A 22,276-nucleotide genomic window follows, 5' to 3' on the forward strand; every position below is an offset into this window, starting at 1 on the left:
AGACATGATAATGTGTGTAAAATGCTTGGTGCTCATATGGGAAAGCAGGCACCAAGGGGGGAGAGTATTTGCTCTTTAATTTCAGCTCAGGGTCCTGGTCTCCAGGCCAAGGTCAGTAGGCTTTGGTGAGCCCCGGAATCAGCAGGGGTCTCGAGGACAGGACCACTTCTCTGTGGGTTTATAACACTAGGCATACAAGGGCAGAAGTTCTTCTCATTTGACGTCTTGGGCAATGGAGAACCAGGTAGGAGATGTGACTTGTTCCAGGCCACCCAGCTGGAAAGGGGCAGAGCTAGGTCCTCCACTGCCGGCTCCGGCTCTCAGAAGTGAGTTGAAAGGATGCTCCTCCCCTCTCCTCCCGCCTTGCCAGCCCGCTGGCTCCCAGGGAAGGGGAGGAGTTCTCGCCGGCTCTGATGACACGGTTGCCATGGCAACCCGGCCATACTGGCCCCAACTGACTGAGGGGCCTGGGGCTGCAGGGCCGGCCCGCCGGCCTCGTGGGCAGAGCCGGCAGCATGGACAGCCTCTTCGTGGAGGAGGTGGCCGCCTCCCTGGTGAGGGAGTTCCTCAGCAGAAAGGTAACGCCTCGCCCCTCCAGAGCTCCGAGAGACAGTTTTTCTGATTTTGGGGGTCAGTCTAGGGGAAACTCCTGGAACCTTTGCATCTCCGGGGAGGGAGACCTTTCCCCTCCCGCTTCCCGCCCCCGAGATGCCCCAACAAAAGCGCCCCTTTGCTGGGACAGGGGAAACTACGTTTCCCAGGAGCCATTTCTGTCATCGGGCACTTCCTGCAGCGCGGGGCAGGGCTGCCCAGCCAGCGGCCCTCCACGAAGCATCTTTCTCTCCGGGTGGGTGGCGGCTCCTGGGGTGGGGAGCTCCCCTCCGTTTTCTCTGGTGCTTAGCTGAATTCTCAGCTCCGCATGCAGGCCTCAGCCTCAGCCTGGCTGCCGGGCTCCAGGGCTGTCCTGTCCCAAGAAATATTCCACGAGTAAAGAACTTCCCTTACAAGGGAGCCCAAAAGGCTAAAAAAAAGTTCTTTAAGGTCGAACCCTTCAGTTATTTTACTCAACAGTGGGAATTTCAGCCATTTCGCTTATTTTTATAAAAAGTTTTCGTACTGTTTTGTCAGAACAGTTTTTGAGGTTCAAAAGTTGGGGAGGTCCTTAGCTCATCGGTTCCTGCAGCCGCGAAGACATGGGTGGGGAAGGGAGGTTGTGGGGCCTGCGGGGAAAGCACCCCTTTATTCATTCATCACGCAGTGATGCTCTGTGCTCTGTGTTCATGCAGGGCTGAGGTAAGGGGCACTTGTCTGGGACTAAAACACACACACAAAATAAACATGTCTTTGAGTGGAAGAAAGGGGAAGGGCTTTGGAGTCAGATGGAGGAGCTACAAATACCTGCTATGAGTTAGCAGTGTGAGCTTGCACTACTCACGGCCTCTGAGCCACAAGTTCTTTTATCTGTAAAACAAGAATAACAAGACATAACCTTTGCTGGTTTAGAATGTGCACCTGTTTTGAAAAGCCTCTGTTTGCTTAATATCTATCTATCTATCTACACACACACACACACACACACACACACACACACATATAAAGTTAATGTGAATGGCATCATTGTCCCTGCCCTGTTTTTTTTTTAATTTAATAAATTTTATTTTGAAATAAATTCAATCTTACAGGAACAGTTGCGAAAACAGTACAAACCCCATACATAGAACTCCACATACTCCAACCCCCCTTCCCCGATACCTCTACACACCACATTTAACATCCTGTCACACCATCATTTCTTTCTTTCCCTCCCTCTCTCCCTTCCTCCCTATCTATCATCCATCATCTATTGCTCTGTCCTCTGAACATATGAGAGCAAGCTGCACATATCTTTGAACAAACAATATAATTCACATATAATTTCTCATGGACGAGAACATTCTTTTATGCAATCTCATTAAGCGCAGCTAAGAAGTTCAAGAAATTCAACATAGATATAAAGCTTACATTCTATATTTCCTTTTTTTTTTTTTTTTTCTTGTGTCCCATCTGTGTCCCTTTGAGCCTCCTGCCCTCCATCCTCAGATCCCATCCAGGATCAACCTTGGCATTTAATTGTCATCTATTTAGACTGTCTTTTTTTTATTTTTTATTTTTTATTTCAGTTGTGGAAGCATATATACAGCCTAAATCTTCCCATTCCACCCCCTCCCTAGCATTCCATTAGTGGGATTAATCACATTTAGAATGTCCCTGCCCTGTTTTTAATGGCTAACTGTCCTTCGAGCACAAAGTCTGGGCCACATTTTGGATATCAAGTCCACCCCGTGGGGCTGACCTCCCCCACCATGTCTTTTGCATTTGGTTCCTGGAGCAGAACTCTGAGAGAGAGCTTCTTGGCACCTTTCCTTTCTTAGTTACAGATGAAATCCTGAGTCCTCACCCTGGCTCTCAAGGCTCCACTATACCTTGACCCCGGCTTCCTGCCCCACTCTCATTTCGTGCTTCTCCTTCTCCCATATGTTTTCCCATTCCACCCAAGGCCTACCCTAAGCCCATTTTCTTCAAGAGGACTTCTTAGACAGCTCAAGTTGGATTTACCAGCTCATCTTTTCTGGGCTTCTCTCATTGGTGCTTATGTTGTAGATATTGATATATGCGCCTGTCTCACCTCGACAGAACCACAGAGCTGACCCGAACTGGATGAGATCTTGGAAATCATCAGGTTCACCTGTCCTCTCCCTCCTATTTATTGTCTGGGCACACCAAGGACCTGAGGTAGATGAGAACTGCCCACAGTCACTCAGGAGTAGTGGGGAGCTAGGGCTACATCCCCAGTCTATCCCTGTTTTCATTGCCTTTTCCTCCAGGACAGAGACCAGCTCCCCATAGCTCTTTGCACCAGGGGTGGCCCTTCCTTGAATTTCTCCCTGGTTCCAGGTGCCTTGTTCATTATCTCAAATCCTCCTACAGTCCTGAAAATAGTATGATTATTCCCATTTCATGTAGGACTATTAAGAGACTTGAAAGTAGAGAAACTTGCCCAGGGTGAGTAGGTCAGATCATGTCTTGCCCCTGCTCAAAAAACCCCAAAGGAGGCCTCACCATGGCCCACACTGCCCTATGTGGCCTGGCTCCTGGCTGCCTCTCGGACCTCATCTCCTACCATGGCCTCCTCCACTCACCACCCTCCAGTGCCGTCGGCCTCTCCTCAGGGAGAGGTCATGATAGTCACCTGGTAATGTCAGTGTCCACCGAGGTGACCCTCCCTGTGCCCCAGCCCCTCAGGTCCAGGGCCCCTCTCCTGCAGGGCCTTCCATCCCAACTCCTCTACCCTTTGCTGTGGTCATGCCCTAAATGTTGTCTTTACCAATGTTGCACCCTTTCCATAATCTCAGTTCCAAGCAACCCACCTGTCTACGTTTCCAGCCTATCACCCACAGTGGCCCAAGATTCTTCAACATCACCCCCATCTGCATCCCATTTTTCATACCAACTTTTCACAGCCCTCATTCCCACTGTTGTCTTTCCCACTTTCTTCCCGTCCATCATTATAATCATGCCCTTCTCTCCTTTCATCATACCCCTCCCCTCCAACTGTTTGGACTCTAACTTGGCCTACCCCATGCTGCACCCACAGAGCTGGATGGGGCTGGAGAAAAACCCATGACCCGTTGACCAACGTCACATTAAATTCATGGCTACTCAGCCCCAGTGATTCCTGCCAACCTGATTCCATCTCTCCACCAGGGTCACCCTCAACTCCTGGAAGACCAATCTCACTTTTTCTGTCAAACCCCCAATCTCCTCCCTTATTTCACGAGGAAGCTTCAACAACACTTAACCTTCCTGGGCCTGAACTATTCCTTCTTCCCTCCCTGCAGTTACTATGAATGACTTCTCCATACTCTTGAGTAATGCCAGCCGCTCCACATGTGCTTGTACCCTCAGTGTGCTCAAGAATACTGCTCCAGTTATCACCATCTCTTTCTATTGCAGTATTCATTTTCTTCCTCTCCTGCATTATTCCTATCAGCATACATACAGGCTCCCCCCAAAATCCCATCTTGACCCCCGAACACATTCAGCTACTAGTCTGTTTTTTTTCCTCCTTTAATGGCAACCCCCCATGAAAGAGCTGTGTGTTCTCTTATTCTAATTCTTCCCCCCCAGTTCTCAAACTCAATCTAATCAGGCTTTTGTCCCCACCAATCCATGGAAACAAGTCTTGTCAAGGCCCCCGATGACCTCTAATTTTCCGTCCTTGTCCCTGATGTAATGACTGAGTTCCTTCTTAGGAACTTTCTGCTTGGCTCCCAGGAGAACATCTCTTCCTGGTTTCCCTCCTACCTCTCTGGTTGCTTCTCAGGCTCTTTGCTTGTTTTTCCTCATTTCCCTGACCTGTGAATGTTGATGGGCCCAAAAACTGAGTCGTTGGACCTCTTCTCTCCTCCTCGCCATTCATTTTCCAGTCTTATGGATTTCATTACAAGTCCCAGATTTCTAGTTCTTGCAAAGGCTTCTCCATGAACCCTTAAATTCTTTCCAGCTGCCTATTCTGCATCTCCACTTGGATTTCTAAGAAGTGTTTCCAACTCAAAATGTCCAAGACTCAATTCTTGATTCCCTCTACCTCCTGCAACCTTCCCTAACATCAGTAAGTGGCATCTCCACCTTTCCAATTGTTCAAGCTAAACACTTTGGAATCATCCTTGGTTTTTTTCTCTTGTCCTGCACCCACATCCAATCTGTCATCAAATCTGCAGGCTTTACTGTCAGAGCACATAGAAAACATAGCCACTGTCACCTTGCTCCACGGCACGCCCATCTGTCATGTGAGCTATTCAATAGCTTCCTAGCTGGTTTCTGCTTTATCCCTTGCCTTCTGCAATGTATTCTCTACCTTGTAATCAAGTGATCCTTTAAAAATATGCATCAGATCCTGATGCTTCTCTTCTCAGCCCCTCCAGTGGCTCCCCATTTCATGAAAGCTTGACAAGGCCTTTCATCATGTTCCTGGTGCCCTCTCTCACCTCACCTTTCCCTGGACACGTGACTCTAGCTGCACTGACCTCCTTGCAAATGCTTCTTGCTTCTCCTGGTCTGGGACACCCTACCCCCAAGTGTCTGTCCTGCCTGCTCCTCATTTCTCTCAGGTCTCTACTCTAATGCCACTTAATCAAGAATGCCTTTCCTGGTTGCCTTTTATAAAGTAGTAACCCTTCCCCATACTCCTTTCTGGCACCCTCTGTCACCTTATCCTGCCATATTTTTTCCCATAGCATATTATATTTATTGTCTTTTCACCCATAAAATGTAAGCTCCATGAGGGCAGGGACTCTGATCTGTTCACTCCTCTGTCTCCAGCAGCTGGGTAGTACCTGGCACATGGTAGGTGATTCATTCTCTTCAGTTCACAGGTAGAGGAAGCAGAAAACAGTAGTGACCACATGGATGATGCTTAATAAATAGCTGATTATCTAATATGTGCCCTTCATCTTCATCTCCCTCCCTCTGTTTTATTAGTATTGCATATAACAGCTGCCATACTATAGATCCACCCATTGGTTTGTAGTCTGCTTCCCCAACAGAATGTCATCTCCATAAGAGTGGGGCTTTGTGCTTTTCCTTCTGTATCTCCAGCATCTAGAACAGAGCCTGGCACATAGTAGGTGCACGGCAAATGTTTGTTGAGTGACTGGAGATGAGGTAGGCTGGATTGGACTGAAGACTGGCTGTGTGTATCACAGTCCTGGGGGATTCTTAAATGTATCAAGACTTGCTGCTTTGAATTGCTGACAGATGTAAAGAATTATCTAGCAGAGAAGGACTCCCATTATACCCTGTCCTATGTCACCTTGATTGGTGGGAGCACCATGGCTAAGCCCAGATGAAATGCAGATTGCTGCTTTTGAGCCTTGCTGCTCTTTCCAGCTGACTCTTCCCTTTTGCACCCAGGCATCCCGTCGCCCCCTTTCTCCAACACAAACACTATTTCTTTTTTTTTTTTGGCTACAAATACAATTTTATTTTTTTAACAAAAAAGTAAATATTAAACAATCTCCAACCAGAAATGCCAATAATTTATACACCTTTACATTCATAAAAATAATAATTCATTTTCTGGATGAGGAACTGAGGTCCAGAAGTTAACGAGGTTAGTGGTTCTCAATCTCTGCGGCTTCTTAGAAGCAAGGGGCGTGATGCCCAGGACACAGTGACCACTTAGGGGTGGGACCCTTGTGTTATCTTTTTTTTTAAAGCTCTCCAAGACATATTTCTTTTTGTTCCCCAATCTAAGACCTCCTTTTTACTCTCTTTGGTTCAAGGCTGCATTCCTACTTCTCATTTCCCAAATTGACCTGCCTACCTAAATTCATGGCAGGCAGCAGGTTTTGTTTTGTTTCTCCATCAGTTAGAGCCTCTATAAAACTGTGAACACAAAGGCTAGGGAAGAAGTTGAAGCCTGGAGTTCTGGGATCCATCAGGAGGCAGGGACTCCTTAACACCAGGCTCAACTTTTTGGGAGGTATCTACTCCTCCTCCAGCCACCATCACACTTGATGATCAGGATGGCCTTGCAGGGGGGTTGGCAGCAGCTGTTGTTGTTTTCCAAGTGAAGAGCCAGGCTCTTAGGAGGGGACCTGACTTGCCCAGGTTCCCACCACCAGTATGTTTCTCAGCTGGCCTTGAACCTCAGTCTTCTGGGAGGTCAGGGTTAGCTAATGGAGGGCGGCTTCACTGGGGACTCAGCAAACATTTATCATGTGCTTCCTGGGGGCTGAGACCCAAAATCTCTGACTCACAGACTGGCATGGTCACACACCCCAGCTATTTGATTCCACTTGGTTCCCTTGGGTAAATCAACTGTGTCTCCTGCTTTCCCTATCTGAGAAATGAAGGGTATGGATATTGGCCTTTTGTTTATTTTTTTTTTTTCTTTTGTTTATTTATCAATCGTCACAGCCTGTGACCCCAAATCTAGGGCCAAACCCAGGGTTCTTGACCCGACCTTCACTTACCTGAACTTCACTTTCCTTATCCATAAAACAGGGCAAAAATTCCAGCCTCACCCTAGCCTACAGGGTCCTAGAAGAACCAGAATAATTGTCGTGAAGTTGATGCCAAATATAAAAGTTATGTAAAAGTCAGTTCTTAAGTCAGTTTTGGTCCTCTCCATATCCTTGTGAGGAAGGCCGGATGAGAATTATCATAGTGAACACTAATAGTGTTTTGTTTCTACTCCACGTCAGAGAACTGCAGGTTTTGATTTGACACAGTGATAGATGATTTGGGTTTCTTCCCTCAGGGCTTAAAGAAGACGTATTTGGTCATGGACCAGGAGCGGCCACGTTCTGATCTCAGCATAAACAGCAGGAATGATCTGCGCAAGGTTCTGCATCTTGAATTTCTCTACAAAGAGAACAAGGTCTGTGCGTTTAAGGGGTCGTGTGGCGTTCTGGAACTGAGTTTAGTGATGTCAGAACACACGTGGGCCCCGCCAGACCATCAGAGACGAGTGGGGGAGGCTCGGGGAGCTTCTGTCTAGCTGTGTCTGTGGTTGGGGAAAAACAGGCCAAGCCAAGTGCTGACAAATCCCCAGTGTGAGCTGGTTTTCTAGCATTCGTCAGGCTGGGGCCCTGCCATTGGCAGAGCGTGTGCGTGTGTGTGTGTGCAGTCGTCAGGCTCATTTTGAACCAGGGCCTTTGACTGAGCTCAGCCTAAACAGTTATTTCCCGTGCTCCCTCCTTCCCCCTCGAGGCTAGCTTTAGTCAGACTGTACTTAAAAATACAGTGGATATGCTAAAATTTTCCATTCCCTGACTGTGTAAGATTTTCCTTCTTTGGTTCTGAGTAATGCCTTATTCTTAAGTCCACTGTGACATGTAATTTGGGCAGAAGTGGGGTTGGGTTGAATTAACCCAGGTGCACTGGAGTTGAGAGAGTGAACGGAGTAGCCTCTCATGGCTGGGGAGCCCCTTCCCCGATCTCCCAGGCTTGCTCCCCACACCCACTATTACAGGCTCTCGTGCACCCTATAGTTTTCCTTTGCTGTGCTTATCAAGTTTGTAATAAAGTATTTGTGTGATTGCTTAATTAGCATCTTCTTCTGCCACTACCTTGGACGCAGCGGGAGGCTTGAGATGTTGTCTGTTTTGCTCGTTACTCTGTCCCCATCCTTAACATGGTGCCTAATGACATAACAAATGCATAGTGTCCCTGTGGAATAATAGATCAATGAGTGAATGTATGAGTTAATGGAACTATACTTCTGAACTAATGGCTGTTTCTGTTGTGAATACAGAATCCTCATTAGATCTAAGAATGGGCTCTTCAGAAGACGTTGCCTTGTGGTTGGACAGTGTCAGAGCTGGAAAGAAGCTGATGCTTATGTAGTTCAGTACTTATCACAGTTTTACTCCTCAAAAGCCATAAATAATATCTCATGAAGAAGTGTAATATGAAAAACAAAGAAGGGAAGTTTCTCCTTTGAAGAGGGGTGAGGCAGTGCTGCCTTCTTAGCCTACCTCCCTTCCCCGCTGCGGCAGCCCTTTAGGGCCCAGGTAAACAGTGTTTGAACCTGACTTAGTGGGAACCCCACATGGGGCGCTGTGACCTAGAGAAAATGTCATGTCCAAGGTCTCTAAGAAATAAAAAGTGGAGTTGCATACCAAAAAATACAATACTATAGGACTGGCATTTTTAATTACCCGTATGGTTACTTTTACCAGAGGGCTTTATTTCTCTGTGCTGCTTTGATGTGGTGTCTAGTGTCCTTCCCTTTCAGTCTGAAGAACTCCCTTTAGCGTGGCTTGCAGGCAGCGCTGGTGGGGATGAGCTCCTTCAGCTTTTATTTATCTGGGAATATCTTAACTTTTCTCATTTTTGAAAGGCGGTCTTGCTGGATATAAACTTCTTGTTTGGCAGTTGTTTTCTTTCAGCATTTTAAATATTTCATTGCACTGCCTTCTTGTCTCCATGGTTTTTGAAGATAAATTGGAACTTAATCCTATTGGGACTCCCTTGTATATAACACATTGCTTGTCTGTTGTGGCTTTCAGAGCTCTCTCCTTGTTTTTGGCATTTGACAGTTTGACTACTACGTGTCTGGGCATGTTTCTCTTTGAATTTATCCTGTTTGGGTTTTGTTGGGTTTCTTAAATGTGCGTATTCAGGTCTTTCATTAAATTTGGGAAAATTTTCCTATTATTTCTTTGAATATTCCTTCTGCCCCTTTCTTTCTTCTCCTTCTGGGACTTTTTATAATGTGTAAATTGGTATGCTCGATGTTTCCCTACTGCTCTTAGGCTCTGTTTGCCTTTTTTTTAATTGAGATATATTCACACTCCACATAATCCATCCAAATTACGCAGTCAGTGGCTCACAGTATCATTACATAGTTGTGCATTCATCAATAAAATTTTAGAAATTTTCATTATTCCAAAAAAGAAATAAAAATAAAAAAGAAAACCTAAAACATCCCATACCCCTTATCCTCTCCTTTTATTATTTTTTAAAGTTTTATTCGCACACCATACAATACATCCTAAGTGTACAATCAGTGGCTCTTGGTATAATCACATAGTTGTGCATCCACCACTACAGTAAATATGAGAACATTCTCATTTCTTCTGAGGAAGAAAATTCCATACCCATTATATCCCCCTATTGTTGACATTTAGCTTTGGTATAGTGCCTTTGTTACCATCAATGCCAAGAATATTACAATGTTACTGTTAACTATAGACCTTAGTTACATTAATTGTATTTTTTCTCATATAATACCTTATTATTAACACCTTGTAATAGAGACATGCATTTGTTCTCATTCATGTAAAAACTATCTTATATTTGTACAATTAACCACCATCTTTGTCCACTCTAGGTTTTGCTAAATTATACAGTCCCAGTTTTTATCCTGTAGCTTTACTTCTGGTTACATTCACGACTCTAGCCTTCCTTTTTCAACCATACTCATACTCAGTTTTATTAATTGTATTTACAATATTGTGCTGTCCTCACACAATATTGTGCTATACATTTCTGAACCCTTACAATGAACCTTACTGAGTATTCTATGCTCCTTAAGCATCGATTGCCCAAGCTCTGCCCTTCTTCTATCTCCTGATAATCTGTGCTCTCTAATTGAACTCTCAGACTTTGCTCATTATAGTTAGTTCATATTAGTGAGACCAGACAGTATTTGTCCTTTTGTTTCTGGTTTATTTTGCTTAGCAAAATGTCCTCAAGGTCCATTCACATTGTTGCATACATCATGACTTTATTCTGTCTTACAGCAACAAATGTCCATCTTATGTATATACCACAATAAGCTTATCTACTCATCAGTTGATGGGTATTTGGGTTGTTTCAATCCACTGGCAATTGTGAATAATGCTGCTATCAACATCAGTGTGCAATTGTCTGTTTATGTCCCTGGTTTCAGTTTTTCCGAATAAACACCTAGTAATGGGATTGCTGGAACATATGGCAATTCTATACTTAGCTTCCTGAGAAACTGCCAAACTGCATTCCAGAGCAGCTGCACCATTCTACATTCCCACAACAGTGAATAAGTGTACCTATTTCTCTACATCCTCTCCAGCACTTGTAGTTTTCTGTTTTTTTTTTTTTTTTCTTTTCTAGTAGGTGTGAGATTGTATCTCATTGTAATTTTCATTTGCATTTCCCTGGTAGCTAGTGAAGTTGAGCATCTTTTCATATGCTTTTGAGCCATGTGTATTTCCTCTTTGTCTCTTACTCATTTTTAAATTGGATTATTTGTCTTTTTTGTTGTTGAGTTGTAGGATCTTGTTATATATTCTGGACATTAAACCCTTAATAGATATGTGGTTTCTGAATAATATTTTCTCTCATTGAGTAGACCACCTTTTTACTTTATTGATAAAGTCCTTTGAGGCACAAAAGTACTCAATTTTGAGGAGATCCATTCATCTATTTCTTTTTTTTTTTTTTTTTTTTTAGGGATTTTTTTTTTTATTGAGATATATTCACATACCACGCAGTCATACAAAACAAATCAAACTTTCGATTGTTCACAGTATCATTACATAGTTGTACATTCATCACCTAAATCAATCCCTGACACCTTCATTAGCACACACACAAAAATAACAAGAATAATAATTAGAGTGAAAAAGAGCAATTGAAGTAAAAATGAACACTGGGTACCTTTGTCTGTTTGTTTCCTTCCCCTATTTTTCTACTCATCCATCCATAAACTAGACAAAGTGCAGTGTGGTCCTTATGGCTTTCCCAATCCCATTGTCACCCCTCATAAGCTACATTTTTATACAACTGTCTTCAAGATTCATGGGTTCTGGGTTGTAGTTTGATAGTTTCAGGTATCCACCACCAGCTACCCCAATTCTTTAGAACCTAAAAAGGGTTGTCTAAAGTGTGCGTAAGAGTGCCCACCAGAGTGACCTCTCAGCTCCTTTTGGAATCTCTCTGCTACTGAAGCTTATTTCATTTCTTTTCACATCCCCCTTTTGGTCAAGAAGATGTTCTCCGTCCCACGATGCCAGGTCTACATTCCTCCTCAGGACTCATATTCCACGTTGCCAGGGAGATTCACTCCCCTGGGTGTCTGATCCCACGTAGGGGGGAGGGCAGTGATTTCACCTTTCAAGTTGGCTTAGCTAGAGAGAGAGGGCCACATCTGAGCAACAAAGAGGCATTTGGGAGGAGGCTCTTAGGCACAATTATAGGGAGGCCTAGCCTCTCCTTTGCAGCAACCGTCTTCCCAAGGGTAAAACCTATGGTAGAGGGCTCAAGCCATCAAACCACCAGTCCCCTATATCTGTGGTCATGTTAGCAACCATCAAGGTGGGGTAGGCAAATACCCCTGCATTCTCCACAGGCTCCTCAAGGGGGCAGTACATCTTTTTTTCTTTGTTTTTCTTTTTTTTTTTTTTTAACTTTCCCTTCTTTTTTAAATCAACTGTATGAAAAAAAAGTTAAAAAGAAAACAAACATACAATAAAAGAACATTTCAAAGAGACCATAACAAGGGAGTAAGAAAAAGACAACTAACCTAAGATAACTGCTTAACTTCCAACATGTTCCTACTTTACCCCAAGAAAGTTACCTAATAAAGCAACATTTCTGTGAACTTGTTCCTACTATATCCATCAGAAATTAACAGACCATAGTCATTCCTGGGCATCCCCAGAATGTTAAATAGCTTATCTGTCCTTCTTGGATTATTGTTCCCCCTTCCTTAATTGCTCTCTATTGCTAGTTCCCCTACATTCTACATTATAAACCATTTGTTTTACATTTTTCAAAGTTCACATTAGTGGTAGCATATAATATTTCTCTTTTTGTGCCTGGCTTATTTCGCTCAGCATTATGTCTTCAAGGTTCATCCCTGTTGTCATATGTTTCGCGAGATCGTTCCTTCTTACTGCCGCATAGTATTCCATCGTGTGTATATACCACATTTTATTTATCCACTCATCTGTTGAAGGACATTTGGGTTGTTTCCATCTCTTGGCAATTGTGAATAATGCTGCTATGAACATTGGAGTGCAGATATCTGTTCGTGTCACTGCTTTCCGACCTTCCGGGTATATACCGAGAAGTGCAATCGCTGGATCGAATGGTAACTCTATATCTAGTTTTCTAAGGAACTGCCAGACTGACTTCCAGAGTGGCTGAACCATTATACAGTCCCACCAACAATGAATAAGAGTTCCAATTTCTCCACATCCCCTCCAGCATTTGTAGTTTCCTGTTTGTTTAATGACAGCCATTCTAATCGGTGTTAGATGGTATCTCATTGTGGTCTTAATTTGCATCTCTCTAATAGCTAGTGAAGCTGAACATTTTTTCATGTGTTTCTTGGCCATTTGTATTTCCTCTTCAGAGAACTGTCTTTTCATATCTTTTGCCCATTTTATAATTGGGCTGTCTGTACTATTGTCATTGAGTTGTAGGATTTCTTTATATATGCAAGATATCAGTCTTTTGTCAGATACATGGTTTCCAAAAATTTTTTCCCATTGAGTTGGCTGCCTGTTTACCTTTTTGAGAAATTCCTTTGAGGTGCAGAAACTTCTAAGCTTGAGGAGTTCCCATTGATCTATTTTTTCTTTTGTTGCTTGTGCTTTGGGTGTAAAGTCTAGGAAGTGGCCGCCTAATACAAGGTCTTGAAGATGTTTTCCTACATTATCTTCTAGGAGTTTTATGGTACTTTCTTTTATATTGAGATCTTTGGTCCATTTTGAGTTAATTTTTGTGTAGGGGGTGAGGTAGGGGTCCTCTTTCATTCTTTTGGATATGGATATCCAACTCTCCCAGCCCCATTTCTTGAAAAGACCATTATGGCTCAGTTCGGTGACTTTGGGGGGCCTTATCAAAGATCAGTCGGCCATAGATCTGAGGGTCTATCTCTGAATTCTCAATTCGATTCCATTGATCTATATGTCTATCTTTGTGCCAGTACCATGCTGTTTTGGCAACTGTGGCTTTATAATAAGCTTCAAAGTCAGGGAGTGTAAGTCCTCCCACTTCGTTTTTCTTTTTTAGAGTGTCTTGAGCAATTCGAGGCATCTTCCCTTTCCAAATAAATTTGATAACTAGCTTTTCCAAGTCTGCAAAGTAGGTTGTTGGAATTTTGATTGGGATTGCATTGAATCTGTAGATGAGTTTGGGTAGAATTGACATCTTAATGACATTTAGTCTTCCTATCCATGAACATGGAATATTTTTCCATCTTTTAAGGTCCCCTTCTATTTCTTTTAGTAGAGTTATGTAGTTTTCTTTGTATAGGTCTTTTACATCTTTGGTTAAGTTTATTCCTAGGTACTTGATTTTTTTAGTTGCTATTGAAAATGGTATCTTTTTCTTGAGTGTCTCTTCAGTTTGTTCATTTCTAGCATATAGAAACATTACTGACTTATGTGCATTAATCTTGTATCCCGCTACTTTGCTAAATTTGTTTATTAGCTCTAGTAGCTGTATCATCGATTTCTCAGGGTTTTCCAGATATAAGATCATATCATCTGCAAACAATGACAGTTTTACTTCCTCTTTTCCAATTTGGATGCCTTTTATTTCTTTGTGTTGCCAGATTGTGCTGGCTAGCACTTCCAGCACAATGTTGAATAACAGTGGTGACAGCGGGCATCCTTGTCTTGTTCCTGATCTTAGAGGGAAGGCTTTCAGTCTCTCACCATTGAGTACTATGCTGGCTGTGGGTTTTTCATATATGCTGTTTATCATGTTGAGGAAGTTTCCTTCAATTCCTTCCTTTTGAAGTGTTTTTATCAAAAACGGATGTTGGATTTTGTCAAATACTTTTTCAGCATCTATTGAGATGATCAATTGATTTTTCCCTTTTGACTTGTTAATGTGTTGTAATACATTGATTGATTTTCTTATGTCGAACCATCCTTGCATGCCTGGAATGAACCCCACTTGGTCATGGTGTATGATTTTTTTAATGTGTCTTTGGATTCGATTTGCAAGTATTTTGTTGAGGATTTTTGCTTCTATATTCATTAGGGAGATTGGCCGGTAGTTTTCCTTTTTTGTAGCATCTTTGCCTGGTTTTGGTATTAGATTGATGTTAGCTTCATAAAATGAGTTAGGTAGTGTTCCATTTTTTTCAATGTTTTGAAAGAGTTTGAGTAAGATTGGTGTCAGTTCTTTCTGGAAAGTTTGGTAGAATTCCCCTGTGAAGCCATCTGGCCCTGGGCATTTATTTGTGGGAAGATTTTTGATGACTGATTGGATTTCTTTGCTTGTGATGGGTTGGTTGAGGTCTTCTATTTCTTCTCTGGTCAGTCTAGGTTGTTCATATGTTTCCAGGAAATTGTCCATTTCCTCTACATTATCCAGTTTGTTGCCACACAGTTGTTCATAGTATCCTCTTATAATTTTTTTAATTTCTGCAGGATCTGCAGTTATGTCACCTTTTTCATTCATTATTTTGTTTATATGGGTCTTCTCTCTTTTTCATTTTGTCAGTCTAGCTAGGGGCTTGTCAATCTTGTTGATCTTCTCAAAGAACCAACTTTTGGTGATTTTTATCCTCTCTATTGTTTTTTTGTTCTCTATGTCATTTATTTCTGCTTTAATCCTTGTTATTTCTTTTCTTCTACTTGGTTTAGAATTGGTTTGCTGTTCATTTTCTAGCTTCTTCAGTTGATCCATTAGTTCTTTGATTTTGGCTCTTTCTTCCTTTTTAATATATGCGTTTAGTGCTATAAATTTCCCCCTTAGCACTGCTTTTGCTGCATTCCATAGGTTTTGGTATGTTGTGTTCTCATTTTCATTCATCTCTATATATTTAGCAATTTCTCTTGCTATTTCTTCTTTAACCCACTGATTGTTTAGGAGTGTGTTGTTTAACCTCCAGTTATTTGTGAATTTTCTATGTCTCTGATGGTTATTGACTTCTAATTGTATTCCATTGTGGTCAGAGAATGTGCTTTGAATAATTTCAATCTTTTTAAATGTATTGAGGCTTGTTTTATGTCCCAGCATATGATCTATTCTGGAGAAAGTTCCATGAGCACTAGAAAAGTATGTGTATCCTGGTGATTTGGGATGTAATGTCCTGTATATGTCTGTTAAATCTAATTCATTTATCAGATTGTTTAGGTTTTCAATTTCCTTATTGGTCCTCTGTCTGGTTGATCTATCTATAGGAGAGAGTGATGTGTTGAAGTCTCCCACAATTATTGTGGAAACATCAATTGCTTCCTTTAGTTTTGCCAGTGTTTCTCTCATGTATTTTGTGGCACCTTGATTGGGTGCATAGACATTTACGATTGTTATTTCTTCTTGTTGAATTGCCCCTTTTATTAGTATGTAGTGGCCTTCTTTGTCCCTCAAAACATCCCTGCATTTAAAGTCTATTTTATCTGAGATTAATATTGCTACACCTGCTTTCTTTTGGCTGTAGCTTGCATGAAATATTTTTTTCCATACTTTCACTTTCAGTTTCTTTGTGTCCCTGTGTCTAAGATGAGTCTCTTGTATGCAACATATTGATGGTTCATTTTTTTTGATCCATTCTGCGAATCTATATCTTTTAATTGGGGAGTTTAATCCATTTACATTCAACGTTATAACTGTGAAGGCATTTCTTGAATCAGCCATCTTATCCTTTGGTTTATGTTTGTCATATTTTTCCCCTCTCTCTATTAATATCCTATATTGTACCCATACCGAATCTCTTTAGTACTGAACCTTTCTCCATGTCTCTCTGTCCTTTCTTTGTTTCTCTGTCTGTAGGGCTCCCTTTAGTACCTCCAGTAGGGCAGGTCTCTTGTTAGCAAATTCTGTCAGCATTTGTTTGTCTGTGAAAAAGTTAAGCTGTCCGTCAAATTTGAAGGAGAGCTTTGCTGGATAAAGTATTCTTGGTTGGAAATTTTTCTCACTCAGAATTTTAAATATGTTGTGCCACTGCCTTCTTACCTCCATGGTGGCTGCTGAGTAGTCACTACTTAGTCTTATGCTGTTTCCTTTGTATGTGGTGAATTGCTTTTCTCTTGCTGCTTTCAGAACTTGCTCCTTCTCTTCCGTGTTTGACAGTGTGATCAGAATATGTCTCAGAGTGGGTTTATTTGGATTTATTCTATTTGGAGTTCGCTGAGCATTTATGATTTGTGTATTTATGTTGTTTAGAAGATTTGGGAAGTTTTCCCCAACAATTTCTTTGAATACTCTTCCTAGACCTTTACCCTTTTCTTCCCCTTCTGGAACACCAATGAGTCTTATATTCGGACGTTTCATATTATCTATCATATCCCTGAGGTCCATTTCGATTTTTTCAATTTTTTTCCCCGTTCTTTGTTTTATGCTTTCATTTTCCATTCTGTCATCTTCGAGGTCACTGATTCGTTGTTCAATTTCCTCTAGTCTTGTACTATGAGTGTCCAGAATCTTTTTAATTTGGTCAACAGTTCCTTTAATTTCCATAAGATCATCCATTTTTTTATTTAGTCTTGCAATGTCTTCTTTATGCTCTTCTAGGGTCTTCTTGATCTCCTTTGTATCCCGTACTATGGTCTCATTGTTCATCTTTAGTTCTTTGAGTAGCTGCTCTAAGTGCTGTGTCTCTTCTGGTCTTTTGATTTGGGTGCTTGGGCTTGGGTTATCCATATCGTCTGGTTTTTTCATATGCTTTATAATTTTCTGTTGTTTTTGGCCTCTTGGCATTTGCTGAACTTGATAGGATTCTTTTAGGATCTGTAGACCAATTGAAGTCCTTATCTCTAATTTATCAGCTCTACAGCTTCGTGGAGTACACTTTCTCTAACTAACCAGCAGGTGGCATCCACGTGCCACCTGTTCTCCACAAGCCAGTTCTCCCCTGCTTAGCCTTTTTGGTGACTGGGGGAGTGAGTCTTGTGGGGTCCAATTGGTGTACCAAACTTGCGTGTGTAGTTGGTGTTGCCTGCCCTGTATATGGGGCGTGTTTCTGGGCAGTCAGGGAGGGGGCGTGGCTCTAACAATCAAATCTTCCTGGTGATCCTAGAGTTTTAAAGCTGCTGCAATAGTCTAATCCTTCAGTTCAGTCCTGCCACAGTTTGTCTCTGCCACTGACCCAGAAGTCCTTGGTATTGGCGTATGGCTCCTGAGACTTGCAAGTGGGCCCCTCTTCCAGGCTGTGCACCCCGGGTCCTCTGTTGAGGGATGACTGTGCTATGTCACAGGTGAGTGCCGTCCCGCCAGGGCAGTTGTGGGCTGCTGGGCTGTGTAGGGAGGCTCCCAGTCTGCTGAAATGATGGCTGAATGGGGCTTTGTTAATTCACACTGCTCCACCTTCCCAACTCTGGGACAATCAGCTGAGGTTGCAGGGAAGGCTAATGTCCACACCCAGTTTTGTGGTGTGTGCCTGTTATTTGTAGCCCTTCCATCACACTGGGTTGTCTGGGGCAGCTCTGGGCTATGGGGCTGGCAACGGGCAGGAGTGTTTCCTGTCCACCAGGATGATGGCTGTGAGCAGACACCCCCCTTTTCTTGGGAAGTTGTGGTGTTTAGTGAATATTCTCAGCCACTGGATTATTGCCTTTTGTCTCAGAGCTCTCTTAGTTCTGCTCTTGTCTTGACCTGCCCAAATTGCAAGTCTTTGAAGCTTTCTGTATTGGGCTTCTTATAGTAATTGTTTTAGAAAAAGAAAAAAGGATTAAAAAAAAGGGCCCTCCTCAGAGATCTAATGGGTTATTGAAATGCTAAGAGACAAAGCAATTAGGGCCATTAAGGAAAGGTCCACAAGGCAGAGAGATCAGCTTTTCTTCGGGATTTGCATATGAGCCTCAGGGCGTGAGCTCTGCCCTTCCCCTTTCTATGTTCACCAGAACTCCAAAAATCCTCCGTTTTATTTTGGAGTTTTTCATGTTGTTTTTTTCTATGCGTGTCTCCTCTCTGCTGGGCTGGCTGCTCTCAGATTCTCTGGTGTCTGGTCTCAGTCTATCTACGGTTGGAGTTTGGATCAGTAGAATGAGTTTCTGATAAGGGCTGCCACTGCAGTTCTCCCTTCTGCTTCCCGGAGCTGATAGCCCCTCCTCCCACGGGACTGAGCCTGGCAGGGAGGGGTGTGGGTCCCCTGGCCACAAAAACTTACAGATTTCGCTGATCTCAGCAGTTCCACGTTTTCATGAGTGTTGTATGAAGTATGCCCAAAGTCAGATTGCTCTGTGGTGTCCAGTCCACGCAGTTCCTGGCTTTCTACCTACTTTCCTGGAGGAGTAACTAAAACATACAGCTCACCAGTCCGCCATCTTGCCCCCTAGGATCCCATTCGTCTATTTCTTCTTTCATTGCTTGCACTTTGGGTGTAAGGTCCAGGAGACCATCTCCTATCACAAGATCTTTAAGATTCTTCTCTAGATTTTCTTCCAAGAGTTTTATGGTCTTAGCTCTGATGTTTAGGTCTTTGATCCATTTTGAGTTAATTTTTATGTAAGATGTGAGACAGGGGTCCTCTTTCATTCTTTTGGATATGGCTATCCAGTTCTCCAAGCCGCATTTGAAGAGAGTATTCTGTCCCAGTTGAGTGGACTTGGACACCTTGTCAAAAATCAAGACGTAGATGAGAGGGTTTATTTCCGAACTCTCAATTCGATTCAATTGGTCGGTATATCTATCTTTATGCCAATACCATGCTGTTTTGACCACTGCAGCTTTGTAATATGCTTTAAAGTCAGGTAGTGTGAGACCTCCAACTTCATTTTCCTTTCTCAAGTTGTTTTTAGCTATTCGGGCACCCTGCCTTCCAAATAAATTTGATTATTGGTTTTTCTATTTCTGCAAAGTAAGTTATTGGGATTTTGATTGGTAATGCGTTGAATCTTTAAATCATTTTGGGCAGAATTGACTTCTTAACTATATTTAGTCTTCCAACCCATGAACACAGTGTATCCTTCTATTTATTTGGTCTTCCTTGATTTATTTTAGCAATATTTTGTAATTTTCTTCGTATAGGTCCTTTTTGTCCTTGGTTAAATTTATTTCTAAATATTTGATTCTTTTGGTTGCTATCATAAATGAAATTTTTTCTTGATTTCCTCCTGAGATTGCTCATTACTAGTGTATAGAAACATTACTGATTTTTGCATGTTGATCTTGTACCCTGCCACTTTGCTGAACTTGTTTATTATCTGTAGTAGATTTGTTGTAGATTTTTTCAGGACTTTCTACATATAGGATCATATCATCTGCAAACAGTGAAAGTTTTACTTCTTCCTTTCCAATTTGGGTGCCTTTTATTTCTTTTTCTTATGTAATTGCTCTAGCTAGAACTTCCAGCACAATGTTGAATAACAGGGTTGACAGTGGGCCTTCTTGTCTTGTTCCTGATCTTAGAGGGAAAGCTTTCAGTGTTTTACCATTGAGTATGAGGTTAGCTGTGGGTTTTTCCTTTTATCATGTTGAGGACATTTCCTTCTATTCCTATCACCTTTTAAAGTATTTTTTTTTTAATCAAGAAAGTATGCTGAATTTTTTCAAATGTCTTTTCTGCATCAATTGAGATGATCATGTGGTTTTTCCCTTTCAATTTGTTGATATGTTGTATAACATTACTAGATTTTCTTGTGCTGAACCACACTTGCATACCTGGAATAAAACCTACATGGTTGTGATGTTTATAATTCTTTTAATGTGATGCTGGATTCAATTTGCAAGTTTTTTTTTTGTTTTTTTTGTTTTTTAGGATTTTTGCATCTATATTCGTTAGAGAGTTTTGTCTGTAATTTTCTTTTCTTGTAGTATCTTTGACTTTGGTATTACTGTGTTGTTGACTTCATAGAATGAGTGAGGTAGCTTTCCCTCCTCTTCAATTTTTTGGAAGAGTTTGAGCAGGACTGGCTCTAATTCTTCCTGGAATGCTTGGTTGAATTCACATGTGAGACCATCTGGTCCTGGACTTTTCTTTCTTGGGAGGTTTTTGATGACTGATTCAATCTCTTTCCTTGTGATTTGTTTGTTGAGGTCATCTATTTCTTCTCGAGTCATTGTTGGTTGTTTGTGCTTTTCTAGGAAGTTGTCCATTTTGCTGAAGCTGTTTAGTTTGTTGGTTTATAATTGTTCATAGTATCCTCTCATTATCTCTTTTATTTCTGTGGTGGTCAGTAGTAGTGTACCCCTTCCCATTTCTAATTTTATTGATTTGCGTCCTCTTTTTATCTTTGTCACTCTAGCTAAGGGTCCGTAGATTTTATTGATTTTCTCAAAGAACCAGCTTCTAGTTTTGTTGATTCTCTCTATTGTTTTCATGTTCTTGATTTCTCCTGTAATCTTCGTTATTTCTTTCCTTCTGTTTGCTTTGGGGTTAGTTTGCTGTTCTTTTTTTAGTTTCTCCAGATGTGCAGTTAAATCCTTGGTTTTTGCTCTTTCTTCTTTTTTAATATAGGTGTTTAGGGCAATAAATTTCCCTCTCAGCACTGCCTTCACTGCATCCCATAAGTTATGATATGTTGTGTTCCCATTTTCTTTTGCCTCAGGATATTTACTGATTTCTCTTGTAATTTCTTCTTGACCCATTGGTTTTTTAAGATTGTGTTGTTTAGCCTCCAGATATTTTGAATTTTCCAGCCCTCTGCCTGTTATTGATTTCCAGCTTCATTCCATTGTGATCAGAGGAACTGTTTTGTATAATTTCAATCTTTCTGAATTTACTGAGACCTACTTTGTGATCCAACATGTGGTCTCTCCTGGAGAATGACCCATGAGCACCTGAGAAGAATGTACATCCTGCTGTTGGGGGGTGCAATGTTCTGTAAATGTCTTTTAAGTCTTGTTCATTTATCACGCTATTCAAGATCTCTGTTTCCTTATTGATCCTCCATCTAGATGTACTTTCCATTGATGAGAGTGGTGTATTGAAGTCTCCAACTATTATTTTAGAGGTGTCTATTTCTCCCTTCAGTGTTGCCAGTGTTTGCCTCCTTTATTTTGGGGCACTCAGGCTAGATGCATAAATATTTATGATGGTTATTTCTTCTTGATGAATTTTCCCTTTTATGACTACACAGTGTCCTTCTTTGTCTCTTTTAACTGTTTTACATTTAAAATCTAATTTTTCTGATATTAATATAGCTACACCTGCTCTTTTCTGGTTTTTGTTTGCATGGGATATCTTTTTCCAACCTTTCACTTTCAACCTATTTTTGTCCTTGGTTTTAAAATGAGTCTCTTGTAGACAGCATAAAGATAGATCCTGGCTTTTTTTTTTTTTTTTTTTTTTTTTTTTTAACCTTTCTGCCAGTCTGTCTTTTGATTCTGGAGTTTCGTCCATTAACATTCAGTGCTATCACTTTGCAGGCAGTACTTTCTTCAACAATTTTGTCCTTTGGATTTTCTGTTGTATCTTATTTTTTCCCCTCTTTTTACCCTTTTAGTTACCCTTACTGATGATCTTCATGTCTGCATTCTCCTCTAAATCTTACTCTCCTGTCTTTTTCTCTCAGCCTGTAGAATTCCTTTAGCTTTTCTCGTAGAGCAGGTTTCTTGTTTGTGAACTCTCGGAGTCTGTTTATCTGTAAATATTTTAAATTCACCCTCATTTTTGAAGGACAGTTTTGCCAGATACAGAATTATCTCCAGTTTTTCTCTTTCAGTATCTTAAATATATCATACCACTGTTTTCTCACCTCCTTGGTTTCTGCTGAGAAATCTGCACTTAGTCTTATTGAGCGTCCTTTGTATGTGATGGATTGCTTTTCTCTTGCTGCTTTCAGAATTCTCTTTGTCTCTGACATTTGACAATCTGATTACTAAGTGTCTTGGAGTAGGTATCTTT

The 22,276-nt window shown here is 41.5% G+C and overlaps 1 protein-coding gene across 1 annotated transcript in view; it reads left to right on the forward strand.

The window, feature by feature from the left end:
* The first annotated feature begins 434 nt into the window (after nucleotides 1–434).
* MINDY4 (MINDY lysine 48 deubiquitinase 4) overlaps nucleotides 435–22,276 on the forward strand; it is a 135,519-nt gene continuing 113,677 nt past the window's right edge. The window contains exons 1-2 of the mRNA XM_037837002.1: nucleotides 435–578; nucleotides 7,304–7,423. Coding sequence (XP_037692930.1) covers nucleotides 516–578; nucleotides 7,304–7,423 — 183 coding nt within the window. The 5' untranslated portion in view covers nucleotides 435–515. The remainder of the gene's footprint in view (nucleotides 579–7,303; nucleotides 7,424–22,276) is intronic.

Source organism: Choloepus didactylus, chromosome 5 (assembly GCF_015220235.1).
Source record: "Choloepus didactylus isolate mChoDid1 chromosome 5, mChoDid1.pri, whole genome shotgun sequence".
In the NCBI taxonomy this organism is placed as follows: Eukaryota; Metazoa; Chordata; class Mammalia; order Pilosa; family Megalonychidae; genus Choloepus; species Choloepus didactylus.